The 16,223-nt window shown below is 41.2% G+C and overlaps 1 protein-coding gene across 4 annotated transcripts in view; it reads left to right on the top strand.

The window, feature by feature from the left end:
- smg1 (SMG1 nonsense mediated mRNA decay associated PI3K related kinase) overlaps window positions 1–16,223 on the top strand; it is a 152,741-nt gene that overhangs the window by 32,151 nt on the left and 104,367 nt on the right. For all 4 annotated transcript variants that reach the window (XR_010977399.1, XM_068056197.1, XM_068056198.1 and 1 more), the window contains exons 3-9: window positions 700–852; window positions 7,584–7,720; window positions 7,981–8,039; window positions 12,583–12,796; window positions 13,129–13,254; window positions 13,342–13,414; window positions 15,202–15,299. Coding sequence is in view for 3 of the 4 variants with exons in the window: in XM_068056197.1 (XP_067912298.1) it covers window positions 700–852; window positions 7,584–7,720; window positions 7,981–8,039; window positions 12,583–12,796; window positions 13,129–13,254; window positions 13,342–13,414; window positions 15,202–15,299 (860 nt within the window). In the remaining variant the exon portion in view is untranslated. The remainder of the gene's footprint in view (window positions 1–699; window positions 853–7,583; window positions 7,721–7,980; window positions 8,040–12,582; window positions 12,797–13,128; window positions 13,255–13,341; window positions 13,415–15,201; window positions 15,300–16,223) is intronic.

Below are 16,223 nucleotides of genomic sequence, written 5' to 3' on the forward strand. Positions count from 1 at the left end.
CACAATTTTAAAATACATCTAAAGCTTTGGGATTTTACTTTCTGTCTTAATCTAATCATTTATTTCACTATTTGAAAATTCAAAATAAAGGTGAAGCATAACCAGTGATTTTAACTTCCTGGTTTGCTGACTGAGAATACTTCAGTGTAATTGGCTGCTTACCCTACTTGCTGATATCACCACTGCTGTATGTCTGGAGATCCCCTTGACTAGGTGCCAGATTTAAATTGCCATCGGGAAAGGGAAATCCACGCCACAGATATTGTTCGATCTTTATGGGCAGCTTTTTTCGAGGCCAGCAATGAGTGCTGTTGCTTCACCATTGACTACAAAATCCAGCCCTGAATATTTAGGATTTTCTTTGCAAGTTGAATTTTTTACATTTATTGTGAATTCCTCGACTTTAAATAGAGAACATATTAGTTCCTTTAGAAAGTAAACTTGAAGATATTTTGTCTGCAATATTTGGTGCAAGCAATAGGTGTGTTGATTTGGGAATCTTTGTTCCAAGTTGAGCCATTGTACCTTTCCTGAACATGTTGGGAATCTGCTAATTTATAAGTTATTTGTTTAAAAAGTAGTGATTTTAGAAGTACTATGTTGTGTATCTTAAGATTTGGCATAATTGGTACTTAATCACTAGGAAAAGCTTACTGAGATTGTGTTTTGCCATCTGAGAAAATTTGATTTTCTTTACAGGCAGATACGATGTCAATGGAGGACTTGGTGAAAATGCTTATGGTCGGAAGTCGCTGGGGCAAGAGCTGAGGGTTAACAATGTGACCACGGATGTAAGCAGCATTCAGCATGGGAGTCGTGCTTTAGCCACAAAGGAGATGAGGAAATCACAGGGTAAGCAATTTTAAGAATCTGGTATCTGGATAATAGTTTGCTCTCGGGTAACCTTTCTCTTGACTAGATGAGCACTTCATTTTGCTTTCTTTAAACTCTAATACTCTGGGATTTAAATGTGTTTTTTTTTAGGACATGTGCATTGCCAGCTTTTCTGATAAACTCAGATTTAAAATGGAGCATTGCTTTGCACAGAAAGAAGACTTTCAGTGCAGTTTAATTGAGTAAGAGATAACAGGTGGTGCTTTGAAAAGTGCTTTGTAGCACTCTAAGATTGTCTTTAGCCAGTTTGGAAAGGCGGCTATTCCTGTTAGCAGAATGAGAGCCACTTATTAATAGCTCCAACTTTGGCAGAACAAGTCTATTTGGCTTGAAAACCTGAAATCTCAAGTGCCAGAAAGCTTTTCAATAGATAATGGCTCTGTCTTAACACTCCATATAGGAGTGTATGCATAATACCAAGTAAATAGATAATTAATTTAGAGTATTTGTTTCACGTAACTTCCGCCTTGAAAATACAAGTGCAGGTAATTAAAGCAATAAGGCCAACAGCATTTGGGTTTTATAAATAGGGGGAATAGAGTATGAGTGAAGGATATATTTTTGCACAACATTGGTTAGGCCATACTTGGAATTTTGTGCACTTGTGTACACCCATTAAAGAATGTATACCTAAAGCCATAGAAAGCATACAGCTTGGATTTGCCAGCCTGATGGAAGAGATGAGAACCTATAGTTGTGAGGAGGAATAAAATACTGGAACTATTTCCACTGCACCAGATAAGGTTAAAGAGATATAATAAAGGTTTTTAAAATATAAAGGGTTTTGATGGTGAATAGGGAAAGACTGTTTCCTTTGGGCAATCAGTGACAAGGTAGCATCAATTTACAATTGCCACTAAGTGAGGAGAGATGTTGGGTGAAATTTCTTTACATGAGAGTTGAAGGAATGCTTTACCACTGAGTAATTGAGACAGTGATGCATCTTTTAAGGAAAATTGGATGAATATTTGAAGCTAGATATGTGGTTGATTCTTAAATGCCCTCTGAAATGGCCGAGCAAGCTATTCGAATTGTATCAAACATCTACGAAAAAGCGAAATAAGAAAACCAGATTGGCCACCCTGGCTTCAACCTAGGACCAGGTACAACAAAGGCACACCCAGCGCACTTGACCCTACAAAGTCGTCCTCACTAATATCTGGGGACCATTGTATGTTCGTATAAGCAAGGGGGTGGAAGGTTATCGGGGGTAGGTGGAAATGTGGAGTAATCAGTTCAGCCATGAACTTATTGAATGGCGGAGCGGGGTCGAGTGGCCTACTCCTGCTCGTAGTTTGTATGGCCATATGTTCGACTTGTGCCAAAATTGGGAGAGCTGTCCCACAGACTACTCGAGCAACGGCCTGACAGTCATGCTCAAAGAATTGTAGCTTTCAGCCAATGTCCCTGACTCCTCCATCACCAGCCCTGGATTGTTCTGTTTCACTGGCAGGCCAGACCCACTAGACCTTGTTGGGGAGGCACTGTCATAGTGGGAATGTCACTGGATTAGTGATCCAGCGGCCCAGGCTAATGCCCTGGGACCCTGGTTCAAATCCAACCACGGCAGCTGGTGGAATTTAAATTCAATTAGTTCATAAATTTAATTAATAAAAATCTGGAATTGAAAGCTAGTTTCAGTAATGGTGCCATGAAACTATCATCAACTGTCATTAAAAAAAAAAAAATCTGGTTCACTTTAGGGAAGGAAATCTGCTGTCCTTACCTGGTCTGGCCTACCTGTGACACCAGAGCTGTAGCAATGTGGTTGGCTCTTAACTGCCCTCTGAAATGGCTTAGCAAGCCACTCAGTTGTCCAGGGCAGCCAGGGATGGCACAATGCCCACATCCCATGAAAGAAAAAACGAAAATCAACAACCTTGCTCTGCTTTTAAGGTTATGTACCCTTGTCCTAGATTCTCCCACCACGCCATCTCCCCCGCTCCCTGTCCACAAGCAGAGGTTTCTCTATCTACCGTATCAATTCCTTTTCAAAATTCTTAAAAACCTCAATCAAATCATTCCTTAACCAACTGGAATACAAGCCTAGTTCATGTAATCTGTCCTCGTAATTTAATGTTTGGAGCTGCAGTGCCATTCTGGTGAATCTGCACTGGACTCCTTCCAAGGCCAATGTGTCCTTTCTAAGGTGCGTGCTTAGCCTTTCTTTTGTTCTGACCACTACATTTTGGTGATGTGTATCTGGATCTAAATCTTGTTGGACATTCACTGTTCCTAGCTCTTATTTCAGAAAATACTCAGATATATCCTTTTTAGTCCACAGTGAATGACCTCACGCTTGCATTGAAATCCATCTGACAGTTTTGCCCAGTCACTTAATCTATCGCTGTCTTTGTGTAATTTTATGCTCCCGCCTACACTAATTACTATACCACCAATCTTTGTGTTATTGGCAAACTTAGATGTCTGGCTCTCTATATTATCTGGGCCATAAATAAGCACAGTGAATAGTTGAGGACCTAACACACATCCTTGTGGGACACCACTAGTCGCTTCCTTCCAATTCTACTACATACTCATTGGGCTAGATTTTGTGGTCAGCCGCAAAGCAGCGGTACTCGCTGCTGACCTTAAACAAAGTTGCCCACAAAGATCTAACAGTCTCGGGTGTATTTCTCCTTTCCCGATGGCAGTTTAAATCTGAACCAAGTCAAGGGGATTTCCAAGTGTCCAGCAGCTGTGATATCAGTAAACGGCCAATCACATTGAAGTATTCTTGGAGTTGAATGCACTGATTATCCTTCACTTTTATTTTACTTTGCAGATAGCAAAATAAATGATTAGATTTAGGTAGAAACTAAAATCAAGCTTTTTAAAAAAAAAATTTAAAAATTGTGTTTTTTAACAAGGGAAAATTGACATTCCATAAATATAAAATGAGTGTTTCAGGGCCAGTGAGGGTGTTTAGCAATAATTATGAACTTGCTACACCATTAAAAACCCAATTATACCTCATTCAACAAGATGCAACTCTTGAGTGTTTTCTCAGTGTGGCTAACAGCACAAGAGTGGCAGTTTTCATCAGTTTGCTGATTGCACTTTCGGGGGGACCTTAATAGCACACCTCTGGAGGAATGTAGAATCACTGACAGCAACTTCTGGATTTCCCTGTTACTCGAAGCATGTGCTGACTCCCAAAGTTGCTGCCTGTTTCGGTGGAGCAATGACAACGGTTATTGACAGTTTTGCCTTCATTAACACTGCATAATTTGGACCATTATCCCTACATTCTGGGTTTAGTTTCTAAACAGGTCACTAATTTGTCTTTAATTTTTAATTTTAGTTAAGTCTCCTGTGGAACCTTCTCATATGGCTTCTGCAAGATTATGGCTAAAGCATGGGCATTTTATTCACCTACTCCCTTTAAAACCCTGGGGTGGAAACCATCAGGTCCTGGGGATTTGTCAGTTTTTGATGCCCTTTTTTTCTTATGTTAGCTTTAGTGAGTTTTGTTCCTTGATGCATTATTGATTTCCCTAAAATGTCAGGAATATTATCCTCTTCCTCTACTGTGAAGACTGGCACAAAGTAATTATTCAGCAGTTCTGCGTGTTCATTATTTTCGTTTGCAATATTACCCATATCTGTTCGCAAAGGGCTCACATTACCCATGATTATCTTTTTTCGAGTACAGTTGTAAAAACTGTTAATCTTTATCCCTCAAGTTTCTTTTTATAGCTCTTCCTTTTTTTATCTTCCTTTGCTGTTTATATCTCCCAGTACCCTCGATCTGCACTATTCTTTGCAATGTTGTATGCCGTTTAGTTTTGTTTGTCTCCTTTCTCAACTATGACTCTTATTTGATGAGTAGAGCTCTTGCTCTTTATATCAGTAAATACTGATCCTGTATTAAGCTAAATTTCTTACTGAATACCACCCACTGTTGATCTGCAATTTTACTGTTACAGTTTTGACTAGTTTGCTCTCATCCTGCTAAAGTTAGTCATACCAAAATCTAGAATCTTAGTAACTGTTGCATTTCTCCTTTCCAAATCAAAATTGAATTCAATGATATGATCACTGTTGGATAAATTTTCCCTTACTGTTAGATTAAACCTAGCTCATTACCAAAGATAGAATGGCTTGCTTTCTTGTAGTTTTGAGAACACATTGCTTCAGAAAACTATCTTGTATACATGCAAGAAATTCACCAGCTTCTACCCTTCCCAATCGATATGAAAATTAAAGCGACTCTGCTTTTACTTCAAGCCCCTTTAATACATTTTGCCACTTTTAATTGCTGCTGTCAGGAGGTCTGTAGATGACCACTTTTTGTAGCAGAGCTAAATGGAATTGGAATGCATTTGGTCATCAGTTGAAATGAGAGTTTGCAGAGAAAACACTATTCTGGGAATACAGAAAATGACTCCACCTCTAGCTGTTTTATACTTACTGATCTTGATCACTACTGGATTCCCAATCTATGAAAGAAAGTAAATTATTTTTAGTTGCTGATTGTACTCCATTAGGTATTGCAATCTTAAATGAAGCATATCTAATACTTTCTTGTGCCAGAGATACAAGGAAAACTAAATAAATCAAGGGAAGGAACCAACCAGATTTAATGGCTTAAAAAAGGTAATGGAGAGACTAATGAGACTAAAGATAGAAAAATCTGCAGGACCCGATGGTTTCCAACCCAGGGTTTTAAAAGTAGGGGAGGAAATTGTTGCATTATTCATGATGATCCAAATTTCTCTCAATCCAAGGCGACAATTCCTGAATTGAAAAACTGCTAATGTAACTCCATTATTTAAGAATGGTAGAGATAAATTAGGAAATTATAGTCCAATTAATCTAAAATTTGTTTGGGGAAGTTATTAGAATTCCTCTTAATTGGGACAGAGTGACTGAGCATTTGGACTATTATAAACTAATCGAGCATCAGCATGGATTTGTTCCAGATAAGTCATGTCTAATAAAATTAGTTGAATTTTTTGAGGTAACTAACATGGTCCTTTTTTCTTTTTCTTTTCTTCTAACTAACATGGTAGATAAGCAAATATATGGAGATGTTAATTATATGGACTTCCAGAAAGCACTTAAGGTTCCACATAGATTGTTAACAAAGATGGGAGTGCATGGAATTGGAGATAACCTGTTGGCTTTGATAGAGAATTGGTTCGGAGGTAGAAATAGGGGTAATGGATATGTACTCAAATTGGCAGGATGTGGTTAATTGTGTACCCCGGGGTCTCTGCTGGGACCTCAGCTTTTCATTATAAATGACTTGGATGAAGAAATTGAGATCTGTTGGCCACTTGAAAGAAATAAGCTTGCAGGGCTACTGGAATCAAGCGGGGGAGTGGCACTGACTGGAGGGCTGTGTGCAGCTGGCATGTATTTGATGGGCCAAATGGCTGCCTCCTGTGCCCTAAATGACATTGCGTCTCTCAGTTTGCTGATGATATTGTTAGATGGCACAGTAATTAGTGTAGATGGGAGCATAAAGTTGCAGAGCATCATTGATGATTTAGTTTTAGAGATACAGCACTGAAACAGGCCCTTCGGCCCACCGAGTCTGTGCCGACCATTAACCACCCATTTATACTAATCCTACACTAATCCCATATTTCTACCACTTCCTCACCTGTCCCTATATTCCCCTACCACCTACCTACACTAGGGGCAATTTATAATGGCCAATTTACCTATCAACCTGCAAGTCTTTTGGCTGTGGGAGGAAACCGGAGAACCCGGAGGAAAGCCACGCAGACACAGGGAGAACTTGCAAACTCCACACAGACAGTACCCAGAATTGAACCCGGGTCGCTGGAGCTGTGAGGCTGCGGTGCTAGCCACTGTGCCGCTGAGATTGAGTGGGCAAAACTGTGGCAGATAGAGCTCATTGTAGAAATATGAGATCATCCACCTAAGGCCGAAAAAAATCAGCATTTTCTAAATGGCAAGAAGCTAGGAACTGTGGATGAGCAGAAATTTAGGAGTCCAAGTTCAGAAATCACTAAAAGCTAGCGGATAGTTAGAAAAAGAATTTAAAACGCTAATAGACTGTTGGCCTTTATCTCGAGGGCTGGAATACAAAGCAGTCGAAGTAATTTTACAGTTCTATAAAGCTCTAGTTAGATCCCATTTGGAGCACCGCATTCAGTTCTGGGCACTGTACTTCAGGAATAAATTATTGGCCTTGGAAGGGGTTCAGCACGAATCACCAGAATAGTACCAGGACTAAAAGGGTCAAGTTAGGAGGACAGTTGCGTAGATTAGGCCTGTATTCCCCTGCATATAGAAGATTGGGGTTGATGTAATTGAAGTGTTAAAGATGATCAAAGGAGCTGCTGGGTGAGAGAGAAACTATTTTCTCCTTTGAGTGACTCGAGAACAAGAGGCATAACCTTGAAGTTAGAGCTCGGCTGTTCAGGGGTGATGTCAGAAAGCACTTCACGTTAAGGGTAGTGGAAATCTGGAGCACTCTTCCCTGAAAGGCTAGTTCGATTGAAAATTTCAAAACTCAGATTGATAGATTTTTGTCAGGCAAAGGTATTGAGGGTTACAGAACCAAGGTGGGTAGATAGAGTTATACGTATCAGCTATGATCTAATTGAATGGCGAAACAGGCTCAAGGAGTTGAATGGTCTACTCCTGTTCCCGTGTTGTTTGCCAGGTTTTTGGTTAATTTTGTCAAACCATTTAATTTATTCTGTTTATAGAGCGATCTTTATCTTATTCTGATGAGTCTCGGCTGTCCAATCTTCTGCGGAGGATTTCCCGTGAAGATGACAGAGAGCGTCGGCTGGCTACAATAAAGCAATTGAAAGAGTTTATTCAGCAGCCAGAAAACAAAGTGGTGAGTTTTTTTAAAGGGAAAATGGAAATGCAGATCTGTTAGCATCTGGAGAGACAGGTTAACATTTCCTCAATGATGGGCCTACACACTGAATGCTATTTTGTCTTCTCTCTCCATGCAATGCATTTCCAGCATTTTCTATTCTCCCAACCTGAGCTATACTTTACTGTAGGTATGAACATAAGGGAGATTGATCACAGAAGGAAAGCTTCTCCATTAAATTTTGTTTGTTGAATAATTGCAATTTTATCTTTTTGCAGGTTCTAAGTAAGCAACTAGATAATGCCCTGACTGCAATACAGGATGTGCTTAATGAGAGGTATGTGTGAAATGCAATGCCAATTTTGGCAGTATATGCTATCCTTTTAAGGAACTTTGCACTTTTTAAAAAAGGAACACAACTTTTTTTCTGCATATAATTCTCACGAAAATGTATTCTAGTTGCTTCGTATATGCATTCATCATTTGGTTTGGTTTTTGCTCGTAGTATTTCTGGACTCCAGAATTTGCATTTGTGGGTGGGAGGAGACAATGAATTGAAAATGGTGTAAATTTAAAATTTTTTAAAATTCATTCACGGGATGTGGGCGTCTCTGGCTATGCCAGCATTTATTGCCCATCCCTAATTGCCCTTGAGCAGGTGGTGGTGAGCTGCTGCCTTGAACCACTGCAGTCCATGTGAGGGTAGGTACACCCACAGTCCGGTTAGGAAGGGGGTTCCAGGATTTTGACCCAGCGATAGTGCAGGACCGGCGATATAGTTCCCAGTCAGGATGGTGTGTGACTTGGAAGGGAACTTGCAGGTGGTGATGTTCCCATACATCTGCTGCTCTTGTCCTTCGAGGTGGTAGAGGTCGCGGGTTTGGAAGGTGCTGTCGAAGGAGCCTTGGTGCGTTGCTGCATGCATCTTGTAGATGGTACACACTACTGCCACTGTGCGTCGGTGGAGGGAGCGAATGTTTGTGGATAGTGTGCCAATCAAGTGGGCTGCTTTGTTCTGGATGGTGTCGAGCTTCTTGAGTGTTGTTGCAGCTGCACCCATCCAGGCAAGTGAAGAGTATTCCATCACGCTCCTGACTTGTGCCTTGTAGATGGTGGACAGACTTTGGGGAGTCAGGAGGTGAGTTACTCGCTGCAGGATTCCTCGCCTCTGACTTGCTCTTGTAGCCACGATATTTATATGACTACTCCAGTTCAGTTTCTGGTCAATGGTAGCCCCTAGGATGTTTATAGTGGGGGATTCAGCGATGGTAATGCCGTTTAATGTCAAGGGGAGATGGTTCGATTCTCTCTTGTTGGAGATGGTCATTGCCTGGCACTTGTGTGGCGCAAATATTACTTGCCACTTAATCAGCCCAAGCCTGGATATTCTCCAGTTCTTGCTGCATTTCTACATGGACTGCTTCAGTATTTGAGGAGTTGTGAATGGTGCTGAATATTGTGCAATCATCAGCGAACATCCCCACTTCTGACCTTATGATTGAAGGAAGGTCATTGATGAAGCAGCTGAAGATGGTTAGGCCTAGGACACTACCCTGAGGAACTCCTGCAGTGATGTCCTGGAGCTCAGATGATTGACATCCAACAGCCACAACCATCTTCCTTTGTGCTAGGTATGCCTCCAACCAGCAGAGGGTTTTCTCCCTGTTTCCCATTGACTCCAGTTTTGCTAGGGTTGCCTTGATGTCAAGGGCAGTCACTCTCACCTCTTGAGTTCAGCTCTTTTGTCCATGTTTGAACCAAGGCTGTAATGAGGTCAGGAGCTGAGCGGCCCTGGCGGAACCCAAACTGAGCAGGTTATTGCTAAGCAAGTGTTGCTTGATGGCACTGTTGGTGACACTTTCCATCACTTTACTGATTGAGAGTAGACTGATGGGGCGGTAATTGGCCGGGTTGGACTTGTCCTGTTCTTTGTGTACAGGACATACTTGGGCAATTTTCTACATTGCTGGGTAGATACGAGTGTTGTAGCTATACTGGAACGGCTTGGCTAGGGGTGCGGCAAGTTCTGGAGCACAGGTCTTCAGTATTATTGCCGGAATATTGTCAGGACCCATAGCCTTTGCAGTATCCAGTGCCTTCAGTCGTTTCTTGATATCACGCGGATTGAATCGAATTGGCTGAAGTCTGGCATTGTAATGCTGGGGACTTCAGGAGGGGGCCGAGATGGATCATCAACTCGGCATTTCTGGCTGAAGATTGTTTTTATTTATTTAGAGATACAGCACTGAAACAGGCTCTTTGGCCCACCAAGTCTGTGCCACCATCAACCACACTTTTTTATACTAATCCTACATTAATCCCATATTTCCTGCCACATCCCCATAATTATCCTACCACCTACCTACACTAGGGGCAATTTACAATGGCCAATTTACCTATAAACCTGCAAGTCTTTGGCTTTGGGAGGAAACCGGAGCACCCGGCGGAAACCCACGCGGTCACAGGGAGAACTTGCAAACTCCACACAGGCAGTACCCAGAATCGAACCCGAGTCGCTGGAGCTGTGAGGCTGCGGTGCTAGCCACTGCGCCATCCTGTGCATTGTTGCCAATGCTTCAGCCTTATCTTTCGCACTGATGTGCTGGGCTTCCCCCATCATTGAGGATGGGGATATTTGTGGAACCACCTCCTCCAGTTAGTTGTTTAATTGTCCACCACCATTCACGACTGGATGTGGCAGGACTGCAGAGCTTAGATCTGATCCGTTGGTTATGGGATCGCTTAGCTCTGTCTATGGCATGCTGCATATGCAGTTTGGCATGCAAGTAGTCCTGTGTTGTAGCTTCACCAGGTTGACGCCTCATTTTGAGGTATGCCTGGTGCTGCTCCTGGCATGCCCTCCTGCACTCTTCATTGAACCAGGGTTGGTCTCCTGGCTTGATGGTAATGGTAGAGTGGGGGATATGCCAGGCCATGAGGTTACAGATTGTGATTGAGTAGGATGCTGCTGCTGATGGCCCACAGCGCCTCATGGATGTTCAAAATCTATCCCATTTAGCACGTTGATAGTGCCACACAACACGATGGACGGTATCCTCAATGTGAAGGCGAGACTTCTTTTCCTCAAGGACTGTGCGGTGGTCACTCCTACCAATACAGTCATGGACAGAAGCATCTGCGGCAGGCAGATTGGTGAGGACAAGGTCAAGTATGTTTTTCCCCCGTGTTGGTTCCCTCACCACCTGCCGCAGACCCAGTCTAGCAGCTATGTCCTTTAGGACTCGGCCAACTCGGTCAGTAGTGGTGCTACCGAGCCAATCTTGGTGATGGACATTGAAGTCCCCCACCCAGAGTACATTTTGTGCCCTTGCCATCCTCAGTGCTTCCTCCAAATGGTGTTCAACATGGAGGAGTACTGACTCATCAGCTGAGGGAGGACGGTAAGTGGTAATCAGTAGGAGGTTACCTTGCCCATGTTTGACCTGATGCCATGAGACTTCATGGGGTCTGGAGTTGATGTTGAGGACTCCCAGGGCAGCTCCCTCCCTACTGTAGACCACTGTCCCGCCATCTCTGCTAGGTCTGTCCTGCCGGTGGGACAGGACATACCCAGGGATAGTGATTGCAGTGTCTGGGACATTGTCTGTCAGGTGTGATTCCATGAGTATGACTACGTCAGGCTGTTGCTTGACTAGTCTGCGGGACAGCTCTCCCAACTTTGGCACAAGCCCCCAGATATTAGTAAGGAGGACTTTGCAGGGTCGACAGGGCTGGGTTTGCTGTTGTCGTTTCCGGTGCCTAGGTCGATGCCGGGTGGTCCATCTGGTTTCATTCCTTTTCGTTGACTTCGTAGTGGTTAGGTACAACTGAGTGGCTTGCTAGGCCATTTCAGAGGGCATGTAAGAGTTAACCACATTGCTGTGGGTCTGGAGTCACATGTAGGCCAGACCAGGTAAGGACAGCAGATTTCCTTCCCTAAAGGGCGTTAGTGAACCAGATGGGTTTTTACAACAATCGACAATGGTTTCATGGCCATCATTAGACTAGCTTTTAATTCTGCTGTGGTGGGATTCGAACCCATGTCTCCAGATCAATACCCCGGGTCTCTGGGTTACTAGTCCAGTGACGCCACTGCCTCCCCCTTCTACATTTAAATAATGTAAATGTCATTCTACTTCAAGAAATCTTTAAATACTACTCGGTCATTTAATTTTGCTCTATTTGGTACATCTTGAAGATTAAATGTTCTTTGTGATTTAAAAAAAATATTTTTTGCTAAACATGCGCTTGACCAAAGAATTGCATCTGATATTGGGACCTCAGAATAGTATGTCAGTTTGTGATGTGCTCCAACATACTATTCTAGCTTCTTTGTTTAATTTGTGGAGTATCACTGGTATTAATTCTGTAGTATGTTACCTTAATAAACCAGTGCTGTACCACTGGTCTCGTGGGAAAGATTCTAATCTTTGAGTAGACTTAATTTTTAAAAATTTCTCATTCTGGGATCTGTAAAGAGCATTGAATAAAGTTATCTTCAATAAGTAATCCATAATATTTGAAATCCATTGTCTTAATAAACACTATGAAGAATTATAGATGCAAAATAAAAACTCTGGTTGCAACTTCATTTTTCTGTGACTTTAGAAGTACAAAAGGATTCATAAGCAAAGTGGTTGTTGTATAAATAGTTTATACCATTACAAAAACATTGCTAATCCCACTTTTAATGACAAATTGGAGGATTTGTATTCTGGTTTGTAACTTGCATCTTTTTTTTAAATAATATAAATTAGGTACTTCTGGGGATAGCTGTAATTCACAACAAATTCAGAGCTTGTGATTTTTTTTGTTGTCAGTATATAGCATAGGTGTATACGCGCAGTGCAGGGTATTAATATTTAACTTGTCATCAACAGTAGTAAGCTACTTCATGAACTGCGACAAGAAGGGGCTTGCTGCCTTGGCTTGCTATGTGTATCTTTGAGTTACGAGGCTGAGAAGATCTTTAAGTGGATTTTTAGCAAGTTTAGCTCGTCCACCAAAGATGAGGTAAAACTTCTCTACTTATGTGCCACCTACAAAGCACTGGAAACTGCAGGAGAAAAGAAGGCATTTTCATCTGTAATGCAGGTTAGTCCTTAATTTTTCTATCTTCAAATCAAAAGCAGAAATGTTTTGTTACTTGTTTACTTTTGATCTTGTAAAATCTGATTTTGTAGTCATGTGTTAACATAATCAGATGTCTGATAACTTGGAAATTTGGGGAATAGCTGCAGGATTTTTTGCAATTCTCAAACTTTTCAAAATATCCAATGTAATTGTGGAAAACTCCCTGTATGAACTACTTTAAAACTTCCAAAATGCATGGAAGACGCTAGTAAACCATTTCCGACACAAGTGTAACCTTGCTGCAGTAGTAACATTTATGTTGTTGGAGCTAATTTAACTGTTGTTTTTTCTAGCTGGTAATGGTCAGCCTGCAATCTGTTTTGGAAAATGTGGATACCCCAGAGCTACTGTGCCACTGTGTGAAGTGCATTTTGTTGGTGGCTCGTTGTTACCCCCATATATTTAGTACCAACTTTAGGGTAAGAATAATGAGATAGATGTGACATTACATAATCTTTTAAGAATTTTAGCTGCAAATTAATATCCGATGCTTTTGAATTCCAAAGGACACTGTAGATATACTTGTTGGATGGCATATAGATCACACCCAGAAGCAATCCCTTACACAACAAGTGTCAGGTAAGATCATTTTATTTACTGCAGTACATCCTTGGAAGATTACCAGACGCTACTATTTTTATAAATTTTAACATTTGAGCAGATTAGCTCAGTTTAGCTGAAAATGGCAGGTTTTCAAGATGGTCTTGACAGCAAGTTCAAGATGAGCATAATTTTTTAAGCTGAAGTTCTAAAACATTTGTTGCAGTACATGGTATTCTGCTTTTAAATAATATTGCAATAAGCTGCTCAGTGGATCACATTTCACTTAAATTGTGTTTGAACTTTAGTATTAAGAATGATGGCTTTAAACAATATAAGCTTTTTTGATTTGTATTTTGTCCATCTATTGATGCATCTTGGTACTTTATTTTACTGCAGTACTAATTGGTCACCTTTAATCTTTAGCTGTACCTAACAAAATAACTAGTGAATTCTTAAGAATGTTAATGGGCTCTCCAGTCGCAGCTGGAGAATCACTTGCAATAGCTTCTCTTGCTCCCACACCAATACCTCTGCTGTCTCTCAAGGATCTATCCTTTGTCCCCTCCTATTTGTCATGTACTTGATGCCCGTCATCGATCATCCAAAAACACTGCGTCAGTTTCTGTATGTATGCTAACAACACAGCTCTATTGCACCGCCACCTCTGCTGACTCCTCCACTCTCAAAATTGTCAGACTGCTTGCCCAACATCCAGCACAAGCTGAGCAGAAACTTTCTCCAAATAAATATAGGGAAGACTAAGCCATTGTCTTTGGTCCCGGTCACAGACTTCATTTCTCTCTCTCCCTGGCACCTATCTGAGTCTGAACCAGACTGTTCACAACTTTGATGTCCTATTTGACCGCGAGCTGAGCTTCTCACCGCATCCACACCATCACCTAAGAATGCCTAGTTCCACCTCCGTAACATCGCCTGACTCTGTTCCTGCTTTAGCTCATCTGCTGAAACCCTTTGTTACTTCTAGACTTGATTGTTCCAATGCCCTCTTGACCAGCCTTTCTTTCTTCTGCCCGCTAAACTTGAGGTCATCTAAAACTTTGCCCATGTCCTAACTTGCACAAAGTCGCATTCACTCATCACCCTTGTGCTCTGTGATCTACATTGGCTTCTGGTTTCAAAAAAAACTCATTGATTTTTAGAACTCTCAGCCTTGTTTTCAGATCCTTGCTCCTCCTATTTCTAATCTCCACCAGCCCTACAACCCTCCGATATCTGTGCTGCTTCAAATTTGGACTCCTGAATATCCCCAATTTTAATTGCTCTGCACTGGTGGTAGTGCCTTCAGCTGCCACGGCCCCTATGCTTAGGAATTTCCTCCCTAAGCCCCTCTGCCCCTCTTTCCTCCTTCTAAGACTCTCCTTTAAAATGCACCTGTGACCAAACTTTTGGTCATCTGCCCTCATATCTCCTTGTGTGGATCGATGTCAAATTTTGTTAATGCTCCTGTCTAGCGCTTTGGGACCTTTTACTATATTGAAGGTGCTATATAAATACAAGTTGTCGCTGTAGGCTTTCAACAGTGAAGAGAGTTAATTTAATGAGTTTGAGAAATCTGTTACCTGAGCAGGTATTCATGCCAAGTATTTTAACAATAAATTATGTACTAATTACGTTGTGCTGCACTTGTGATATGTCACTTGATGCCTTACTAAAGTTTTTTTTCAATGTAATTGGCTAGTGTTTTACTAGCTTTTTTCATTTTCATTTTTTGCCACCGGTTCCTTTGAGGTTTCACTTTTTTTTTAAGGGCTGTGGAGAAAACAAACTAAAACTTAGTGGGGTTTATTCTGTTCATTCCAAAGGTTGGCTGCAATGCTTGGAACAGTTCTGGGTTGCAGATCTTGGATTTTCCACAACCCTTCTGGGGCAGTTTTTGGAAGATATGGAGGCTTATGCTGAGGTATGGTGCATACGCAGTTTTGACAAATGTGAAAATGCAGTGTACTTCTAAATAAAGGACAGAGTACAATACATGACAAAGCTTACCATTTGCTTGGTGTTTCTCGCTCATCTATATAGAAATAAACATATAAAAATTTTGGTTGCAGTAAACTATGATCCACATTTTTATATCTATATTAAAATGAGTATTGCTGAAAATAGAGGCATGTTGTCGAAGCTTTTCATTTTGCAATGCCTCTACCAATCAGCACTCTCTTCTCATACAGTATAAAGTTGTTTTTCCTTACATTGATATTCTTGTGGATTGTCCTGATGAGTGCAAGACAAAAAGCTTCGACAACATGTCTTTATTTTCAGAAATACTCAAGTTCTGTACTACAAAATTACTATATTAAAATGGGTAATTTTCTAACTTGAAACTGCTGATTATTTAGATCCATATTTATCACAATATTTACTGTGGAAGCTATCTTCTTTCAAAATATGAACTCAATTACTCCATGTTGGTTCCTAATTTTAAGCGTATGAAAGGCGTTTTCTTTTGCTGTAGTTGTATCGAATACAACATAATTGTCTATTAAATTCAGTGTGTCACAGTTTGCTGGACCATTGTGCTGTAGTAATAGCAAAATAATGGCGAAAGCCATGACTAAAGTCCTAGGAAATTAATGATGCTAGTGAATACTGTTAGTGATGCCATACTTTACTGGAACTTTACAGCTCCTCTGGAATCAGTGCCAGAAAGGATCATTGTGCAGGCTCCCACCTCGATAAAGCTCAGTGTAATAGCTAATTTGCTACGTTAAGGCTTGTCATATCACTGCTTGTGGGAATGCCGTTTCAGAAACAGAGAGCAGAGTTGAATAATTCCATTACAGTGGGGATGATAATGAGTCTCTACCACCTGCACCAACTGCACATG

The sequence above is a fragment of the Heterodontus francisci genome, chromosome 24 (genome assembly GCF_036365525.1).
Source record: "Heterodontus francisci isolate sHetFra1 chromosome 24, sHetFra1.hap1, whole genome shotgun sequence".
Lineage (NCBI taxonomy): Eukaryota > Metazoa > Chordata > Chondrichthyes > Heterodontiformes > Heterodontidae > Heterodontus > Heterodontus francisci.